The 21717-nt window shown below is 45.8% G+C and overlaps 1 protein-coding gene across 1 annotated transcript; it reads right to left on the bottom strand.

Moving 5' to 3' along the window:
• Positions 1–7135: 7135 nt before the first annotated feature.
• LOC111948484 (deleted in malignant brain tumors 1 protein-like) lies at positions 7136–10520 on the bottom strand. Its single transcript, XM_023961814.1, has 5 exons — positions 10303–10520; positions 10017–10211; positions 9542–9847; positions 7868–7930; positions 7136–7458 (listed from the first exon to the last, which is right to left on the bottom strand). Exons 2-5 carry the CDS (start codon positions 10108–10110, stop codon positions 7136–7138), a joined length of 786 nt encoding a protein of 261 aa, XP_023817582.1. The 5' UTR covers positions 10111–10211; positions 10303–10520.
• Positions 10521–21717: the final 11197 nt, after the last annotated feature.

The following is a 21717-nucleotide window of genomic DNA, read 5'->3' as shown; positions in this document are numbered from 1 at the left end:
TGTGGAGAGAGTGAGCAGCACAAAATATCTGGGGGTACACATCAGTGAGGAACACTCCTGGACCGCCAACACCACATCATTGGCAAAGAAAGGTCCGCAACGTCTCTACTTCCTGCAGAAACTAAAAAGATCAGGTGCTTCACAAGCCATCATGACCACATTATACAGAGGAAACACTGAGAGCATCCTCTCCAGCTGCTTCACTGTGTGGGGTGGCAGGTGCACACACAGCAACAGGAGAGCCCTGCAGCGCATAGTCAACACAGCCAGGAGAATCATTGGAGCACCACTCTCCTCCCTGCAGGACTTATACATCACCCGCCTCACCCGCAAAGCACTAACAATTATCAAGGACGCACACCACCTGTTCAGCCTTCTGCCCTCGGGGAGGAGGTATGGTAGCCTCCGCTCCTGCACTACCAGACTCAGAAACAGCTTCACACACCAGGCCATCAGGATGCTAAACACCCTCTCCCCTCTCCGCCTACCCACCATCCATCTCCCCCCATGTACAGTGCTCAAATGCCCCCCCCCCCCCCCCCACACTGCCTTGAGACACTGCCTTAACTGCACTCGCACTTTAAATAGCAAATGTTGTAAATTATTGTAAATTGTATATTGTCTTTCTTTTCATTCCTTTCACATATCTATTTTATTTTATCTTTATTTTTTCTTCTCTTGAACAGACACGAGAAAGTAAGAAACGGAATTTCAATTCATTTTGTGTGATGCACATGTGAAGGATTGACAATAAAGTTGACTTTGAACTTTGATTATTTTCAGGTGTTGTCCTGGAAAGGGTGTGGCTTCCACTTGGACCTCCAGGCTGGGAAAAGGGAGCTTGGCTGCAACCAGTCTCCATTGCAGCTTGGCCCCCATCTCCATTTGTTATGTTTTTTTGTTTTGCACTTTGTAATTCTTTGTGGTTTTGTGTTTAGGCCCACTCTGTAGTTTTGTTTAAGTGAAGCTGTAGGGGTGAACTAGGGAGTGTAAAACGCTCCTCTGAGCCTCCCTTAGGGTTAGTGCCGGTGCAAAACCCATGCAGGGAAAGTCAAGCAGGTCCTAGCTTTAGCTTATGTGCTGAAAGACAAATGAAAGGAGCGCGTCATAGAAACCTTAAAGTGACAGACAGCAGTACTCACAAGCAGAATTATGATGTCATTAAATGCGGTTTATTAAACATTCGATCCATTTCCTCCAAGTCCCTCTTAGTCAATGAGTTAATTACTGATAAAAACCTTAGTCTTTTAGCCTTAACAGAAACTTGGCTCCATCAGGATGACTATGTTAGACTGAATGAAGCAACCCCCCCCACTTATGCTAACTATCAGAAATCCAGGATTTCAGGGAAAGGAGGTGGTTTGGCAGTAATATCACAGTCTAGCTTACTTCTCAGCCCTAAAGTTAAAAATGCTTATAATTCATTTGAAAGCATCATATTGTCTATAAATCACCCTAAAAACAGGAAAACTCCAAAACCTGTTTTACTCATAATTATTTATCGCCCCCCCCGGCCCATACTCAGAATTTTTAACTGAGTTTTCCGACTTCCTATCGACTATTGTCTTAGATTCTGATCAAACTATAATATTAGGGGATTTTAATATTCATGTTGATGACCCCAGTGACTGTCTAGGAAAGGCTTTTGCAGCTTTATTAGATGATGTTGGTTTCACCCAAAGTGTGAATGAACCCACTCACTGTCATAAGCACACCCTGGATCTTGTTCTAACCCATGGGATAGAGATCAACCAGCTGAGTGTCCTTCCTCTTAACCCCATCATTTCTGATCACTTTCTGATTACCTTCCAGTTTACACTGGAACATCCTTCTGCCCCAGTGAATAAGAAACAGCTTAGAAGAACCTTAACTGACCGTTCTGTGTCTGAGTTTAAACACACAGTTCAGCCAGTACTTAGTGATATTCTGAGAAAATACTCTGAGTCCAGCTCCCATAGTATCAGTCCTAGTATAAATGACCACTTTGTTAATGATGCCTTACAAGCCCTCAGGAGTACACTCCATGTTGTTGCCCCCCTGAAACCTAAGTTCGTGAGACAAAACCGAGTAGCACCGTGGTTTAACGCTGAAACTCGTTCTCTTAAACAAGAAACCCGTAAGTTGGAAAGAGAATGGCGCCACTCCGGTTCAGAGCAGTCTATGAAATACCTGGAAACTTAGCCTATTAAATTATAAAAAAGCTCTGCGTAGAGCTAGAAGCCAGTACTATTCAACCTTAATATCAGAGAATGGAAATAATCCAAGATTTGTTTTTAGCACTATTGCTAAATTAACTCGCAGTCAGAGCTCAGTAGAACCACATGTTCCTGTTTCTCTCAGCTCTGATGATTTTCTTACATTTTTCGATAGTAAAATCTCAAATATTAGACATAAGTTATTCCTACTATCAGCCCAGAACAGGCTGAAGCGGTAGAAATGGAGGCATCCATAGAAACCTCTGTAACATTAGACTGCTTCACTATTGTGGATCAAGTGTAAATAACATCAATTATTACGTCCTCCAAATCCTCAACGTGTCTGTTAGACCCAATTCCCACTAGACTTTTTGAATAAACTTTTCCCCTAATTAATGATCCCATATTAACAATGATAAAAACCCCTCTGGAAACAGGTTACGTGCCACAGTCTTTTATTTTATTTATTTTTTTTTTTTTTACTTGTCCTGTCCAACAGCTAGGCAGGCAGATGAGAGCTGAGGGCCTCTTGTGTTGGACATATTTTACTTTAACAAGAGGGGTTGTTAATCTACAGACAAACCAAAGGTATGACTGAATAAACCCCTTTTGTGATTGAGGCCAAACTTTATTAATTTCAATCATGTTTGAAAATCTTTGGTGTTGGACCGGACGGAAAAGGAAAGAAGGGAAGAAGAGGGAGGGATGTGGGGGGGGGGGGGGGTGAAAGTGAGAGGGGGGGGTAAGACCATGAAGCAGCATAGAGCAGACAGGTTTAATGGTTGTTTATCATTACGGTACGGTTCAAATGTAGTACAAAAAGGGCGGGGCCTGTTCACACACACTCAAATATTATCAACACACCTGCTAGCTGCAATAATGTCCACATGTCAACATGTACACAAAACAAATAGTGTTCACGAACGCCTACCTATGCCTTTAAACCAACTAGTGTGAAATCTTTCATTCATTCAATCATGCAAACTATAAGTGCAAAGGTGAGCTAACACCTGTGCTCAGGTGAGTGTTTATGTTCTTCTAAAATGGATGGTGGAATGTGAAAAGAAGGAGGAGGAGCGCCCAGCCACCCCCACACCCAGACCCCCGCCACAGCAGCAGCGGCAGCCGGAATCCCCCCAACGCCACACGGGAACAGGCAGGGAACGACCGCCCCCCGGGCGACCAAGACCGCCACCCAGGCCAGGGCCAGCAGGACTGCCGCGAGGCCCCCAGAGCCAGAGAGCAGGGGGGCGCGGAGGGAAAGAGAGCGCCGCCCCAGCCCAGCCAGGAAAGCAGCCCCCCCGCCGCGCCGGAAGAGCCCAACGCAGGGCCCCACCGGAGAAGGACGCCCACAGCCCCAGACGAGCACCCCACCACCACCCAGGAGTTCCGGGCATCCCCCCGCCCCAACCCCAGGTACGAGCCAGGACCCCCCAAGGGAAACCCGCTCCGCACTCCAGGCAGCCACCCACCCGGCCTACAGTTGGTCCAGGTAGGAGCAAGGCAGGGGCCCGCCGCCCCCGCCCAGGAGGGGGGAACCCCGGGGAAAAAAGGGTGGCCCACAAGGGGTGTTATAAATATGGCCCGACCAGGCTCGGCCATGTTGGAAGTTTGGCGGGGCCCAGCGCTCAGGGGCAAGGACCAGGGGCCCATCGCCAAGGGGCCCGCACCCCCCACCACGGAAGGGGTAGGGGACAGATGGACCCAGGTCCCAGCTTCCTTGTAAAATGTGTGTGCGTGTATGTGTGTTTGAGCGGGTGTTTGTGTGCATGTGTGTGTGTTTATGTTGGAATGTATATATTGAAGGGGGAGGGGTGTGTGCACTAAGGAGGGTGCAGTTAAAATTGGCGAGTAGGGCACTAAGGGGACATCTCCTGATTACTCACAGTGATTTGCCACAGTCTTTTAAATATGCAGTTGTTAAACCTCTTCTGAAAAAGCCCAGTTTGGATCCTAGCATCTTGGCCAACTATAGACCGATATCAAACCTGCCCTTTATTTCTAAAATCCTAGAAAGAGTTGTAGTTAAGCAGCTTTACTGCCACCTACAGGACAACAGCCACTTTGAAGACTTTTAGTCGGGGTTTAGACCTCACCACAGTACGGAAACTGCACTAGTTAGAGTCTCTAATGACTTGTTATTGGCCTCAGAAAAGGGACTACTTTCTATTCTGGTCCTGTTGGACCTCAGTGCAGCCTTTGACACTATCGTCCACAGTATTTTACTGCATAGATTAGAGCAGGACATAGGGATCAGAGGATCTGCTCTCCAGTGGTTTAAATCCTATCTGTCCGATAGGTATCAGTTCGTTAACGTAAATTAGCCATTCCTCTCAGTGCACTCGAGTCAACTATGGAGTCCCACAGGGCTCAGTCTTGGGACCGATCCTGTTTACGCTTTATATGCTACCCCTAGGAAACATAATCAGGAAACACAGCATTAATTTTCATTGTTATGCCGACGATACGCAGTTGTATTTATCCATGAAGCCTGACCAGAATGACCAGATAGAGAAACTGAACGCCTGCATCAGTGACATCAAGACCTGGATGACAATTAATGACCTCCTCTTGAACCCAGAAAAAACTGAGGTCATTATACTTGGTCCTAAAAACCTCAGAGATACTCTGTCTGCTCAGATAGTCTCCCTGGATGGCATAAGTATAGCCCCCAATTCCACAGTTAGAAACCTTGGGGTTTTATTTGACCAGGATTTATCATTTAAGGCTCACATATCTCAGGCGTGTAGAACTGCCTTTTTTCACCTGTGGAATATTGCTAAGATCAGAAATATACTTTCTAAGAGTGATGCTGAAAAACTCATCCATGCATGTGTTACGTCGAGGCTGGATTACTGTAACTCCTTGTTAGCAGTGTGTCCTAATAGTTCCTTAAGAAGTCTCCAGCTTGTTCAGAACGCAGCAGCTAGATTGTTAGCAGGAACTAGCAGAAGAGATCACATCACTCCTGTGTTAGTTTCGCTCCATTGGCTCCCAGTTGATTCTAGAATCAAGTTCAAGATCCTCCTGTTAACCTATAAGGCCTTCGCTCGCAAAATGCAGGACTGCTTGTGGTTCCTAGAATTAGTAAAAGTACGGTTGGAGGTAGAGCGTTTAGCCACCAAGCCCCTGTCTTATGGAATAAACTCCCAGCTCATGGAAGAGAGGCCGACTCAGTTTCTACATTCAAAGTTAGACTGAAAACATTCCTCTGTGGACAGGCTTATTGTCAGACTAGTTAGTATTCAGAGATTATTTAACTTAATGTTAATTTGTTTAAATTAAACTTAATAATAACTATTTCTTTTAAAAGGCTGCTAGAAGTTGAAGCTGGGGTAACTATGGTGCACTGGGGTTCTGTCCTCTTTTCTTTTCTACTTCTACCCTTCCTCTCCTACATTCCTGATCATAATTTATCATTTAGTTCTCCATGCCTCTGTTTGGTGCAGTGCGATTCATGTATTGTACCTCTTTTCCTCTCGCCTCCTGGGGAGTGGGAGTGCTTCCAGACTCCAGTTGGCTCATCCGTGCTCCTGTTCCTGACCGTCTACCTCGCCTTTGCTCCTGCTCCTACACCTGGCTGTGGATCCTGCCTCTGGCTCATCTCTGGCTCGTCTCTGCTCTGTACCTGACCGAGTACCTCGTCTCTGCTCCTGCTCCTACACCTGGCTGTGGTTCCTGACTCCGGCTCGACTCGCGCCTTTGACTGTCCCCACAACCACGGCTGGATGAAGCTCGTCTGCTGGACTTTTATATATGTAGTTGTAGATTTAGATAAGTTAATTCTTCTCTAAGAGTTCTGGTAAATCGCCTATCCGTCCTGGGGGAGGATCCCTCCTTCATGTGGGCACCCCTGAGGTTTCTTCATTTTTTTTCCGGAATCCGTTTTTTTAGTAGTTTTTCCTTACCGCGAAGGGGGGTCTAAGGGCAGGGATGCCAGTATAGCTTAGTCAGTTTGTTAGTTCATTTTAGTATTTTCCTATTGAACTCTTTGTATTCATGATCCTTTTGAGTTCATGTTTTACTTCAAAGCCCATCGAGACGACTGTTGTTGTGATTTTGGGATATAAAAATAAAATTGAATTAAATTGAACTGCTATTTTTCTACAGTAATCCTTTTCTCATGTTTATGTTAGTCCAGAGGTTAGTGTTTGTCTTTGGTTTCCCTTTTCTTTTAACTCATGTGCTACTTTATGGGGTCCAGATGACCCCCCCCTCTTCCATTGACGTGTTCTCCCTACCATGACAAAGGTGGATAAAGGTGGAAAGATTTCATGTAATCCATGGACACCAGTGAAGATCACAAATCATTGAAGAAATAAGGTTCAGAGCACTGTCTAGTGGGTCTAGATGACCCCATTTCCAATGTTAACGTGCCTTGGAGGCACGTTAACATTGGAAATGGGGTCATCTGACCCCACAAGACAGCACAATGGTTGGTACAGGTAAGAAAACAGATGTCAGTTGGGTGGGGATTGTTTGTCATTTTGGTCTTGGTTTACCCTAAAGTCTTTTTGCTTTACTTTAAGTTCTTTTTGTTAGTTATTCATTTGTAAAGAATTTTGTTATATTTGTACAGAGACAATCATTTGGTGTTTTGTTATTAATTTAAAAAGGGCAAAAACTAACTTTTATGTTATGCCCCTCTAGGTACCCCAACACCAGAAAAGGGCCGTAACACTCCACCCGTCCACTTCCCTAAAGCTCCGTTCACATCGGCCTCAGTAACGCGTTTAAGCAGCCACTTCCAATGAAAAGTCAATGTAAACGTGCATTTAGGGCTTCTGGTTCAAAACTCTCACATTCACGCTTAGCTATGCAAGTTTCTATGACCGTTTTTAGGCTCCATGAACAAAACATGTGACCTTTGAACTCACGTTAAAACCAGCTCAAACTTTGACCAATCAGAGACTTGGATTTGGTAATGACAGGTGCATTCACTAACTGGCAGCTGTACCTGAGCAGGTGAGTCCAACAGCTTTGTCAGGTGGACAGGCTTTTGTTTTCCTCCATGAGCTTCCACAGTCCAGAAGAACAGACTCATGACCTTCACAGAGAAACTCTCTGCTCAATATGGGAGCTTCTGCTTCTCCATAGAGCACCCCCTGGAGGACTGAAGGAGCCCCACAGCCCAGCTCCCTACAGACCACCTCTGCATCCAGCAGGTCAAAGTCATCTTCACACACGGAGGACCACCAGTTGTTGGACTTCACCTCCAGCCTGCCTGAACACAGACTGGATCCGTTCTCCAGCCTGACAGAGTCTGTGGATCCAGAAGAGAAGACCAAGTTTAGAACGGTTCACAATGAGGAATATTTCAATTCTCTGGACTCAAACATCTCAGGTTACTAAAAAAACGACTTAAGATCGACTCAATGACGCATCACAAACTGACAGTGAGACGTACATACAGTCGGCATCAGAAGGTTTGTTACCTAAGCAGGTGATTTCCAACGTGTAGATGCTCATTGTATCTTCATACACACATTCCTCCATATTTAGTGGAAATTCATCAAAGCCGGAAGACCTAGTCTGGAAAACTGGCTTTTCTCTTGGAAGTTGTTTAATTGTTGATGAAACGTGGGAACCACACTTCAGGTTCTTGCACACAGATGCTACTGGTGTCTCTTTTATCAGAAACATCCATGCTTCAACAGCTCTCCATTCTCTACCATTCTTCACCTGGAGTTCACCAGAACAACGACTCGATCCCATCAGTCTCACAGTAGCAGGATCTGAAAGAACCCAAGAAATCAAAGATTGTTTGAGAAACATGGAAACAAAACCAGGTCAAGATCTGACCTTCAATCTGTAGCAAATGCTGTCTTGCTAGCACACAAGGAAGTGCAAAAACTGCTGCTTTGTCAAAGTGGGAGGAGCTTCCCTCCACCCGTCCACTTCCCTAAAGCTCCGTTCACATCGGCCTCAGTAACGCGTTTAAGCAGCCACTTCCAATGAAAAGTCAATGTAAACGTGCATTTAGGGCTTCTGGTTCAAAACTCTCACATTCACGCTTAGCTATGCAAGTTTCTATGACCGTTTCTAGGTTCCAAGAACAAAACACACGACCTTTGAACCCACCTTGCAACCAGCTGAAACTTTGACCAATCAGAGTCTTGGATTTGGTAATGACCAGTGAGTGAATATGGGTCACATGCCCGGTGCAAACAGAGGCTGGAAGCAGAGTGGAGCCAGGAGCTCAGGCTCAGCAGCCTGGAGATGCGGGTGCAGAGCCGACAGGTACCTGCGTGACGTCAGCGGCAGCGGGGACCTCACCTTGCAGCCGGTGGTCCATCTGCGGCAGCGAGGCTCGAGCCTTGCTGGAATGGAAGTGGACGGCTTCCTTCAGGATCTGACTGCAGGAGGAAGATGCTGGAGCCCACAAGGACGCGGGGAGATCCAGTTGCAGGCGCCTGTCTGATCCTGATGGGGCTTTAGCGGTGATCCTCGAGGCCCGGTCCGGGTTGCTGCATGCCGCGATGCGTCCGTCCTCCTTTGGGATCTCCGTGGCGTCTCTCCGTAGAGCGGGGAAATCGACGGTGGAGCCCAAGTCCGGTGGAGTCTGCGCCGCTGTGACCACTGCGGAAGGAGCGGGAGAATCTGCAGCCAGGCCGGAGAAGCGGTTGGAGAGATTTAGGACAGGAGCCTTCCGGGTCTCATCAGAGCTCCTTCTGGGCCTTCGGACAACCACTTCTTCATCCAGGGATCTTTGCTTGGGTGTTGAAGATGAAGAATGGTGTGTGCAGGTGGACGGGTCCCATGGAGCTGTGTCCTGGTGTGCGGCGCTAAGCGAGGTTAGCCGCTTAGACTGAGCGAAAGAGACGTCCATGAATCTGGACAGGAGAGCGTCCTTCATTTCCAGCTCAGCTTTAAGATGACGGATGTCTTCTTTAATGTCAGTAATGATTCCACTGGCGCAGAGATTGTGAGTCCAGATCATAGGTTGGATTTGTTTTTTCCCCCGAGTTCTGGTCTGGACTCACCACTGGTGTTACTCCATCCGCCATTTTGTCAGCCATTTTAACCATTTCCCAACATTTGTCCTACCAACAAAACACGTGACCTTTGAACTCACGTTGAAACCAGCTGAAACTTTGACCAATCAGAGTCTTGGATTTGGTAATGACCAGTGAGTGAATATGGGTCACATGCCCGGTGCAAACAGAGCTTGAGATGACTTTCAATCAAACTTTTACTGGTTGATGTACCTGCAAAGGTGTTCTAGACATTTCTATGGTAGCATAAATGTCACAAAAAGTTCCGTCTGTGCTTATTGATCCATCAGCTCCCAGTGAGATTGAACATGTTACAGAAACACGCCTACATTCATTAACTGGCAGCTGTACCTGAGCAGGTGAGTCCAACAGCTTTGTCAGGTGGACAGGCTTTTGTTTTCCTCCATGAGCTTCCACAGTCCAGAAGAACAGACTCATGACCTTCACAGAGAAACTCTCTGCTCAATATGGGAGCTTCTGCTTCTCCATAGAGCGCCCCCTGGAGGACTGAAGGAGCCCCACAGCCCAGCTCCCTACAGACCACCTCTGCATCCAGCAGGTCAAAGTCATCTTCACACACGGAGGACCACGAGTTGTTGGACTTCACCTCCAGCCTGCCTGAACACCGACTGGATCCGTTCTCCAGCCTGACAGAGTCTGGAAAGAGATGAAGAGCAGATCAGACATTGATCAGATGATGGTCTCTCTCATGTGGGGTCTGTGGGAACTTTCATTCTATTGACTGAAGTGTTTCGGTGCTTTATTGTCTTCTTTACATTTTTCTCTTCTTCCTTAAAGTCACAGAGAAACACAATAATAAACTCACCTGAACAAGTTATGTTTATATTATATCTTGTTTTTCTGGCTGACACCAGAGAACCACAATCCAGTCTCCTGCAAACATTGGCTACAATCTTCATGTTTATGTCCCATACTTCACTCCACTCAGATCCCTGGATCCTCCTCTGCAGTCCTCCAGCACAGGGACCGTCTGTTCCTACCAACCTGAATTCTTCTGGACCTACTGAGCACAGACACAGTAATGCCATGAAGCAGTGGGACTTCAGCACAACCTACAGCAGATTGTGTTGTTGTGGGTTTGTCTCATTGACCTGTTGTGTGTTCAGCCCACAGTCCTGTGGAGAAACCAGAGAGGGAGCGTGAAGAAGATTAGTCAACTTTCTACAACATGTCACGTGTCCACACTGAAATCTACAGCTATCACTGAATGAAGGTGAGAATCTCATGAAGCCTTAGTCACAGATGCTCTAAAGCTGCGTTCATATCACCATCAGAAACACGCGTTTAAGTGTCCACTTCTAGTAAATAGTCTATGTCAGGGGTCCCCATATCCAGGCCTGGAGGGCCGGTGTCCTACATGTTTTCAACCAACCTGCCATTGAAGCTCCTTATTGGCTAAACACACCTGATCCAGGTAACCAGCAGCAAATAAGGCAGGATTTCTGGAAAAGAAGCAGGACACCGGCCCTCCAGACCTGGATTTGTATGTATACATGGACATATGCATGCGCACGAGTGTGTTGTGTATGTGTTGATATGTATGTGTGCTAACTTGCTTGTAATACTTGAATGTGTGTGAATGAGTGACAGGCCCCGCCCTTTAGGAAAACATTGAATTGTTATAGTTATAGGGGTTTATATAAATATGTTCCTCATGGATCTGAGGCTCCTGATTGTAACAGTAGCATCTGTCCAACACACACACACACACACACACTTACATTCACACTCAGAGTCATGAAATGAGGATGTCAGAGTTCCTGCAGAAACGCATGTGAACCACCAGAGGGCAGAAAAGTCTGAGTGTCGACTCCTGCTGAGTGGTTCTTAGAGATCCTGCCGTCACTTTTACTGGAAACTTAAAGTTATCGTTTACAGCTTTTGAGTCACTTTAATTCAATCCACAATTAAAATGTTTACTGATTTACATGGGGGTTGCATGGTGGTGTAGTGGGAAGCACTCTAACATCCCCAATGGTTCAAATCCCAGGGGGGAGTATTTGCATGTTCTACTTGTGCATGTGTGGGTTTTCTCCCGTTTGCTCCCCCAGTCTAAAAACACACTTCATAGGTTCATTGATCATAGCTTGTCCATTAGGTGTGAATGTGTGGTTGTGTGGCGCTGTAACAGACTGGTGACCTTACCCCCCATTCAGTAGCTGGGATAGGCTCCAGCAACCCCGGTAACCCAAATAAGATTCAGCAGCTTTAGAGGGCGGATGGTTTCACTTGTAAATATTTTCATCCCACTTTTCTATCTCGCTCTAAGGCCCAGTGCTCTTTCCAGTCACATTCACTCACTGATGGTGGCTCAGCGGCAAACACTTGCGCCAATCTGTGACCACAAGACGACGCTGAAGTTGGCTTCTGATTCACAGCTTCTGATTCGTGAGGCACTAAAGGAACATTCTGCTGCATTTTTCACACTAAGATCACCTAAAACCAGGTCCTGATCAGAAACCACTGGAACTGGACTGCTCTAACCTGGATTAAATTATGATTTAGATACTAAAGAACACATTAAACACAGTTTCTGATTTGTGAAAATGTGAAATAGACAGATTTTTATCACATTTTACGCACTGAGTCCACCTCAGACCAGGGGCCTCATTTCTAAAACTTTGCGTAGGATTTGCGTCAGAAGTGGCGTACGGATGAAACATAGGACGTGCGTACGCACAGAAATATTCGGATTTATAAAACTGTGCGCACGCACATCCTACGCATCTTTCCCTTAAAAAATCACAACCAATTCTAAATGCAGCGCAGCTTTTTGCGGCTACATGACACGCCCATAGTTGCCCATAAATAGTCCGTGAAACGCCCACAGATGAATATTCATTGATGCGAAACCATGGCACACACCGAGAGGAAATCAAAAAAACCTATCTTCACTCAATGTGAAGTAGAAGTTATCGTTGGCGAGGTGGAAAAGAGGAGAAAAGTGTTGTTTGGAGGGCACAGTGTGGGCATTACTAATGCCAAAAAGGCACGTGAGCGGCAGACGCCGTTAATGCTGTAGCCTCACGACCTCAGACCGTGGTTAAATAAAAAAGAAATGGTCGGACATCAAAGTCGAGGCAAAAAAACGTCTGGCGCTGCATCGCCAGAGTGTGTCTGCCACGGGGGGGGACACCGGAGCTGACCCCTCTTGATGAGAGACAAACGGCAAGAATTGGGGAATCCCTTAGTGGAGTGGTGACTCAGGCGCAGGGGGACGCCGACGCGCCAGATGCACCGGGTGACACCCCCCCAAAAGCCCGCAGAGGTCCAACAGGACGGCTGGAGGAAGTCGGAACCGGCTCAAAGGCCAGTCGTCCTCGTTTGCCAGCAAGTCTTCTTGCTGTCTAAAGATGCGTTCTCTCTGAATTCTTCCATTTGCCACATCTTCTAAGAGCGCCAGATCAGCCATTGTGCGTCATTACGCATTGTGATGGGGCATTTTATTTCCATCCATTTAATTACATCTGACAAGCTACAGATGTCGGTAATAATCCACGTGGAAATGGGAAATTGTTCCGCGCAAATGTAATTTCTTGTTGCTTTCTGAATGGTTGAGACATACGCCATAGATTGTTTTATCAAAAATAAAACAAACCAAAGGCATATGCATGGATACCATAGCTTATGAAGAAATGTCTTAATATGAAAACAACTTTCCCCAGTGAACAATTAGTCCGTCTGTCCGTCCATCCGCACGCCCGCACCTATATCTGCTCCACCAGACGGACACACTGATTAGAATATCAGTTGTGTACATTATTTCGTTCTGTTAACTATATTATTTATGAGGATGAATTGCACAACATGCCAATATTGTAGAACATATTTCACTTTTCTTTTTGCAAATAAGTGTTCATTTGAATTTCTGTTGTAATTTTCGTTTGATTTTTTTGTTTGTTTCACTGCTGATCGGTCCAACGGGTCTTAGTGTAGCTGTTAATTGTAAGACTTGCTTTGTGAAGTCTTCATGTTATTTCTGAGAGGCAGTATTGTCATTTTCACTTTCCTGTGTTTCTTCCATCTGCCGACGGTGTCGCCGTTTCTCATTTCACCCGTTTTTGTGCGTACGCCTGGGTCAGAGCTTGCGTGAAGGACCGCACATTTTCCCGTCAAGTTTGCTTTTTATAAATCTCAACTATTGCGTAGAGAGTGGCGTACGCCTTCTTTTGTGCGTACGCAACGTTTATAAATGAGGCCCCAGGTCCTGTTCCTGAAATTTTGGTAGAAATTTATTTTTTAATTCCTTCACATTTTTCTATTTTATTTTTTATACTGGATTGTACTATTGTATTTGTTTCCACAGGTACGAGCCGGTGGCCATAACATCACCTGGGTGCACAAAATGACTTTGTTGCATTCCACAGACTGGGCCCAGACTAAAGCTGGCACTTTAACGATGGACTACAGGAATCCAAGAAGGCTGGACGAGGCCACATCACAATCTCAGACATCAACATCCAAAAGAAACTGGGAAACAGATGTCAGATTGGACACATAGTTATGGTCAGGGTCAGCATGAGCCCCTGACTTAAGTTTGAGTGTTTTGTTCCATTTTTTCTTGGTTTGTTTCCTGATTTACTTTAAAGTTCCTGTTTTGGTGTTTTGCTTGAAGTTGTCCTTCCTTTGTCCCTATTATCTTTTTATTATTTTTTTTTTTCCGGTTCCGGGTTACAGCAGCAGGACGCGTGGCGTGCCTCTCTGCGATTACAACTATCTTCAAATTACTTAAAAAGTTGATTTTTCTCCAAAAAAGAGAGCTGACCATGCCCCCGAAGAAACCCCAGGAATATGAAGAACTCAAAAAGTCTCTTGACATTATTCAAGAAACGCTGAAAAGTTTTATGGATCAAGTGTCGGCTAAGTTAACACCGCTCTGGGAGATGATGGAAGAGTTCCGAAGATTTCGGGCTCAAAACGAGCAGCGAGAAAACCAGGTCGAGATTCTGGAGAAAAGACTGGACGATGTGGAACAGCAAGTAAGGATGAATAATGTCATTCTCACTGGATTACCGATCAAGCCTCAAGCGAAGCTGAATACGGCTGGAGCCAGCACTGCTAATGCTAGCGCTAGCGTAGCTGGCAGTGCTAATACGGATGTCGGTGGAGAGTCTCTGGAACAGCAAATACATTCATTTCTCACATCTAAAGGGATTTCCCTGGATCTCAATACCATCGAGACCTGCCACCTGCTCCCCAGGAGAAAGGAGATGGATAAACCAGCGATCCTCATCAGGTTTGTGAATCACAAACACAAGCTAGCTCTGATGAATCTACGCAAATATCTCAGAGGATCTACTGTTTATCTGAACGACCATCTGACCAGAAGGAATGCTGAAATCTCAAAACATGCACGGCTTCTCAGGAAGCGTAAGTAGATTGAGAACACTTGGGTTAAAGGCTGCAGGATTTATGTCAAACCGCTCGGTCCAGAGGACCGGACCAAGGTTCTGGTCGTGAACACCATGAAGGACTTTGAGAAGTGCTTGATTACGGTTGTCTGAAACAACGTGGAGTAATAAACCAAAGAGCCAAATAATTTCAAGAAATATGACACCTGGAATCATCACTTTCTCTGTATGTCTGATGTAACCTGAATAACAGCAGAGTTCTGACCTGCAGACAACTTGACCTCAACTTTCACCGCAGCTGATATCAGCTGAAGAAGGATATGGACCTGAATCTAATGTCTGCAGACATAACATCGAAGAGAACTATTAACTCTGTTTTGAACCCAGGAGATCAGCTGTTATCAGTAAAAGAAGAAATACCAACCTTGGATAATCGACAGTTATGGACCCTTTTTATTTTTCCCCAACAGCATTACCTTATTATAAAAAAATAAAAAAATAAAAATAAAAATATATAAAAAGAGTGAAACAAATGATTAATCACTTTTGAAAATTGTTAAATTGATTGACTTTTGATGATATTACTTCACTAGCTCCTAAAATTGATAAATTGATTCAAAAATCTTTCCTAATGTAGCATAACTTTGCACATGTTTTTAACTTTTGATACTTGATGAAATTTTGTTATGAAAACTCCTGAAACAGTGTTGTGTCTATTTTACTGGTATAGTATTATTTTTTAAAGCATATGAATGATTTTTAAAAGTAACATAATTTGCTGCATTTGCCATGTTAATTTCCAAAATAGTTATTTTTGACGTAGTACTTAAGTAATTCATCTTTGGCATGTGCCTTATTGATACCTTATGATTCTTAATTTTGTCTGATAAAACCTAGGAACCGGATATTGATAAATCATGTAATAAAATGGTTATAGTATAACGGGGTGGAATTATATAAGTTCGCTTCCTTCCACTCCCTTTCAAGCAATATTTATTAATTATGTCTAATTATCCTAAGTTGATTAGTTACTGTATGAATGTATAACTGATGTTTATATTGCTTATGTGTATAACTTCTATTTGATTGCTTGAAATAAACCATTTCAAATCAAATCAAAAAAATTATCCTTAAATTACATCAAATGTGATAAAATGATTCTATTTCACACAGCAGTTTTTGATCAGGACCTGGTCTGAGGTGGACTCAGTGTGTAAAATGTGATAAATATCCTTCTATTTCACATTTTCACTAATCAAAAACTGTGTTTAATGTGTTCTTTAGTATGTAATTCACAATTTAAACCAGGGGTGTCCAAAGTTTTTTTGGTGAGGGCCAATTACGGAAAAATGAGCAAAGGTCCGGGCCGCACACAAGAGGTGACATATTGACACATGATTACTGTGTATTTCTAACTCACCTATAATGTGAAGAACATTGCTGTCAGTGGAGCAGTGATGCTGATCTGTGCCACACGTCAAAATGAAACATTCACTCAGACAATGAAACCTCATTCCAACCAGGCAGTTCAGAACGGGTTTATTGAGCAGCTGAAGCCAGCAGATCTTTACATACGTAGCCGTTAGTGTGGTTGACTGGCTCCGTCCTCCGAACACACAATATATCGACCCAGTGGCTGTTCTACACTAACTTACTCCCTGGGCACACTAAAGCTAAACTTTTAAACCTTTTAAACTGAACTTTTTGAACATAAATATGAATAAAAACAGCAACATTAATCCAGAGTAACTCAATTTAAACCTTAAATAACTTATGATATTTTGCTCTCCATAGAAATATATTCTGTCAACATTATACAAATATGAACATGCTGCAGAACAAAACAAAGAAAGCTTGGAAATAATAATAACAAGAAATAACAAATCAAATAATTCCGTTTTCTTTGCTCTTTTATCATTTTTTAGAGCTGGACTCCTGCTTCATTTTTAGCAATAATTTCTTAATGTGTGACGTCCTGTGTGTGTCTTTGTGAAACATATCAAACATATCAATAAAAAAACTTATTGTGAATACTATTTTTAGGTCTTATAAAACATTAAAAACTAAATCATAGAACTCATCAGTGGGATTACTCCAAACATATTTGGCATTTCCCTAAATTTTTGCAACACCAACAGCAGAAATCCTCCTCAGCTCTCATCTGCCTGCCTAGCTGTTGGACAGGACAAGTAAAAAAAAAAGAAAAAAAAAAAAAAAAGAAATCCTCCAAAAAACCTCAATCCATAAAAAATGGTCTGATCTCATCCCCCCTCCCCCTCCCCCTCCCCTTCCCTCTCACACGCGGCTCCGTCTCTATTACGGGAGGCGCAGCTGCGGCCCAGAGTTGATTGTCAGATAGAAAAAGACTCCCAATCACCTGTTAGTGTGATTCAGCCAGCCACTAAGTTGCGCTCCCCTCTCGAGTTTTTTGACTTATGTTCCAAAGACTACCGCAAAGAGGTGTGGCCGCAAGCGTCCTGCAGCAGAGGGCTGTGGTCACGTGCACGTCGGGTCTGCTGTGTCGAGGCAGGGAATTGTGGGAAATAATCCCCGTTGCCTGCTTTTGTCGAAATTGGGTTGAGCATGGGAGTTTCTTCTGCCTAATTCCTTTTCATGTGCCTGTTTTACGTTGTTTCACTCTGAGTTATTTCATCCTTTTTTTTTGCACCATAAGTGTGAAGAGGCAAAAGGATGAACACATTCTTTTTTTTTTTTTTTCTTAACTTGTCCTGTCCAACAGCTAGGCAGGCAGATGAGAGCTGAGGGCCTCTTGTGTTGGACATATTTTACTTTAACAAGAGGGGTTGTTAATCTTCAGACAAACCAAAGGTATGACTGAATAAACCCCTTTTGTAATTGAGGCCAAACTTTATTAATTTCAATCATGTTTGAAAATCTTTGGTGTTGGACCGGACGGTAAAGGAAAGAAGGGAAGAAGAGAGAGGGATGTTAGAGAGGGGGGGGGGGGGGTGATAGTGAGAAGGGGGGGGGGGGAGACCATGAAGCAGCATAGAGCAGACAGGTTTACTGGTTGTTTATCATTACGGTAAGGTTAAAATGTAGTACAAAGAGGGCGGGGCCTGTCCACACACACACTGAAATGTTATCAACATACCTGCTGGCTGCAAAAATGTTCACCTGTCAACATGTACACAAAACAGATAGTGTTCACAAACGCATACTTATGCCTTTAAACCAACTAGTGTGAAATCTTTCATTCATTCAATCATGCAAACTATAAGTGCAAAGGTGAGCTAACACCTGTGCTCAGGTGAGTGTTTATGTTCTTCTAAAATGGATGGTGGAATGTGAAAAGAAGGAGGAGGAGCGCCCAGCCACCCCCACACCCAGACCCCCGCCGCAGCAGCAGCGGCAGCCGGAATTCCCCCAACGCCACACGGGAACAGGCAGGGAACAACCGCCCCCCGGGCGACAAAGACCGCCACCCAGGCCAGGGCCAGCAGGACCGCAGCGAGGCCCCCAGAGCCAGAGAGCAGGGAGGCGCGGAGGGAAAGAGAGCGCCGCCCCAGCCCAACAAGGAAAGCAGCCCCCCCGCCGCGCCGTGAGAGCCCAACGCAGGGACCCACCGGAGAAGGACGCCCACAGCCCCAGACAGGCACCCCACCACCACCCAGGAGTTCCGGGCATCCCCCCGCCCCAACCCCAGGCACGAGCAAGGACCCCCCAAGGGAGACCCGCTCCGCACTCCAGGCAGCCACCCACACCGGCCAACGGTTGGTCCAGGGAGGAGCAAGGCAGGGGCCCGCCGCCCCCGCCCAGGAGGGGGGAACCCCGGGGAAAAAAAGGGGTCACAAGGGTTGTTGTAAATATGGCCCGACCAGGCTCGGCCACTGTTGGAAGTTTGGCGGGACCCAGCGCTCAGGGGCAAGGACCAGGACCCACCCCCCAGGGACACGAACACCCCCGGCTCAGGTGTAATGTGAACCCCCCCACCGCGCGGAGAGAGCACCGCCGGGCCCAGGAGGCCGGCACCCAGGGGGCACGGCCGCCATCGCCAAGGGGCCCGCACCCCCCACCAGGGGAGGGGTAGGGGACAGATGGACCCAGGTCCCAGCTTCCTTGTAAAATGTGTGTGCGTGTATGTGTGTTTGAGAGGGTGTTTGTGTGCATGTGTGTGTGTTTATGTTGGAATGTATATATTGAAGGGGGAGGGGTGTGTGTACTAAGGGGGGTGCAGTTAAAATTGGCAGGTAAGGCACTAAGGGGACATCTCCTGATTACTCACAGTGATGTCCCCTCACCCTCCCCACCAAGGGGCCCTAAATGTCTAAGCTGCGGTTAAAATTGGCGGGTAGGGTGCTAGGAGGACATCTGCTGCTTGCTGGCAGTGATGTCCAAGCACCCCCCCTACCAAGGACCCTACATGTCTAAGGTGCAAATAAAACCGAAAGAGGGGGGCCCACTCCATACGGAAACCATAGGAGGGGGGCCACTGCAAAGTAGCTCCCCCCCAAGGCGCATCGCAGGCTAGACCCCCCACCCCCTCACCCTAATATGAGGTTATATGAGGAAGGGGGTAAGTTGGGGACAGCTGATAGACTTTCCCCCGGTGGTCAAACAGCTGTCCCCCCCCCCCAAAGGCAAAGGGGCCAGGCCCACCCCCGGAGGCGCCGACACCCCAGGCCCGGCATCACCCACCCCACACAGAGAGAGAGGAGCCAGAAAGCGTTGCCCCCCCCCCGGGCAAGCCCAGGCCCCCACCCCCAAACGCCAGCCCTAGAAGAGCTCTGGTCAGGCCTTGACGGGACCGAGGCAGCCAACCGGCCGGGGCAACCACCGATTGCCTCAGCGGAGACCCCGACCGGTCAGCCCCCCCGCCCCGTACCAATAGTGGGCCCCCCTCCCCCCCAGAACGCCCCCCCACAGGACAGGGCCAACAAGCCCCCCACCCCACCCAAGACACCGCAGCCGGCGGATGACACCCAGAACGACCGGGGGCCCCGAGAGGGTTGTCCCGTCCCGTCCCAGAGCCAGGGAAGGGCCGATCCCAACCCCAGGTGCAGATGGGCAGCCCGCCCAGCGCCGCTGCCCCCCCCCCCGAGCAGGGCCCCCCGCCAACCCCCCCCAGCACAGGCAAAGGGAGCATCCCCCCAAGCCAAGCCAGACCACCACCCCACCCCCCCACCACGCACCCCCACACCCAAGCCCAGAGGACCCCGCAGCGCCCCCGCCCGCCCCACCCAGGCACCGGACCCGACCCCCCGACCAACGGAGCCCCCACCGCCCCCGCCAGTCACCGGAGGCCCCGACCCCCACCCCAAACCACGGCAGAAGGGCAAGGAGCAGCGACGACCAAGCCCCCCACCCCCTAAGTCATGGAGTCAACCACAGGAGACCAGAGAGACTGAATTCTTTCAAAGTTACTTGAACCTTGGGCTGACATTTTTTCCAAGCTGATATGATCAAACAGCAGATTTCTATGTTGACTTATGTTTATATTTTTCTTGTTTTTCCAATTTATTAAAATAGTTTTTTTGGCAATACAAAGAGTTATGAAAATGATAGATGCTAATCCTTCTTCTATATCGATGGCACTCATGTCACCAAGCACACAAAGTGACGGTGAGGCAGTGATTGAAACCTTAAGCCAGACTGATAAATCGGCACATACCTGCTGCCAGAGAGCCTGGACAGGAGTGCAGAACCACAGTGCATGCATGTAGCTGTCGGGTAGATTACTGTCACAGTGCTCGCAAATGTCTGAGTTACTTAGACCCATCTTGAACATCCTCTGTCCAGTGTAGTAAATTCTGTGAAGAGTTTTGAATTGGATTTACTGCAGATTTGGACTTTTTGTCAGTTTAAAGGTGTTTAGACAAAGTTCTGACCAAAAGCTTTCATCTGTGCTGATGCTCAAATCCGCATCCCATTTTGTTGTTGGAAGGGCAATATTGTTATCTAAATTACATAAAAGTTTGTATATTTTAGAGAGAGTTTTATTCATTGAAAAATTAATCAGAGTGGTAACTACATCTGGTAGCTTTAAATCGTCGTCTTTATATTTATACTTTTTAGTAATACTTGATTTAAGTTGCTGATATTCCAAGAAGTTATTTATTCCATGTTTGTCTTGAAGTTCCTGGGGGGTTATGAATCTTCTATCAATAATTACGTGCTCTAGTTGTTTTATGCCCCCTGCTTGCCATGCTGGGAAGTGAATCATTTTTTTGTTTATAAGGATGTCCGGGTTGTTCCAGATGGGTGTCATTTTGCACGGTTGACTTGATGATTTTGATATTTTGAGAAATTCCCACCAGGCTGTTAAAGTGGCATTTATATTAATGCTTTTGAAACAATCCTGTTTTTTAACTATTTGGCTAATAAATGGTAGCTCTGACAGGTTGATCTTTCCACATAACTCCTGTTCCAAGTCTAACCATGAGTTGGTTTCTGGATTATTTTTTAACCATTTTAAGATGTATTGTAATCTATTTGCAAGAAAGTATTTGTGGAAGTTAGGTTATTTTAATCCTCCACAGCTTTTTGCAGATTTTAAAGTTTTTAGACTAATTCTTGCAGGTTTATTGTTCCATAGAAAGCTTGATATGGATGAGTCTAATGTTTTGAACCATTTTAGTGGCGGTTGTGTGGGAATCATTGAGAAGAGATAATTAACTTTGGGTAAGATTTTCATTTTTACCGTGGCTACCTTGCCCATAAGGGACAGAGGCAGGTTGGTCCAGCGTGTTAGATCGTCCTGAATGCTTTTCAGTAATGGGGTGTAATTTAGCTGCACCAGTTCTGAAAGTTTGGGGGAAAAGTAGATACCCAGATATTTGATATTTCCTGTTTTAACTGGAATTGTGAGTCTTTGTTCCATATTCCTGTTGAATGGTAATAAAACAGACTTATTCCAATTAATGGAATAGTCTGATATGGAGGAGAATTCATTTATGATCATTGCTGTTTCATTTACAGAATGTAAATTCCTTAAAAACAGTAATATGTCATCTGCATAAAGACTAATTTTATGATGGCTGTGTTTGGTTTTTATTCCTATAATGCTCTCATTCTGTCTTATTGCTGCAGCTAAAGGCTCAATGAATATAGCAAAAAGAGAAGGAGAGAGTGGGCAACCCTGTCTGATGAAGACATTCTTAACAGTCTGATGTTTTAAGGTAACAGTGTAAGGTG

The sequence above is a fragment of the Oryzias latipes genome, chromosome 13, assembly GCF_002234675.1.
Source record: "Oryzias latipes chromosome 13, ASM223467v1".
Taxonomy (NCBI): domain Eukaryota; kingdom Metazoa; phylum Chordata; class Actinopteri; order Beloniformes; family Adrianichthyidae; genus Oryzias; species Oryzias latipes.
The sequence above is the reverse complement of the archived record's forward strand: the minus strand, read 5'-3'. Positions and strand labels throughout refer to the sequence as shown.

Coding starts and splice junctions, on each gene's coding strand:
- LOC111948484 (XM_023961814.1), bottom strand. CDS start 10,110: ATGAAGATTGTAGCCAATGTTTGCAGGAGACTGGATTGTGGTTCTCTG. Junction 7,931..9,541: donor TGTTGGACTCACCTGCTCAG/GTACAGCTGCCA, acceptor GGGTTCTTTCAG/ATCCTGCTACTGTGAGACTG. Junction 7,459..7,867: donor TGAACTCCAGGTGAAGAATG/GTAGAGAATGGA, acceptor CTGGATCCACAG/ACTCTGTCAGGCTGGAGAAC.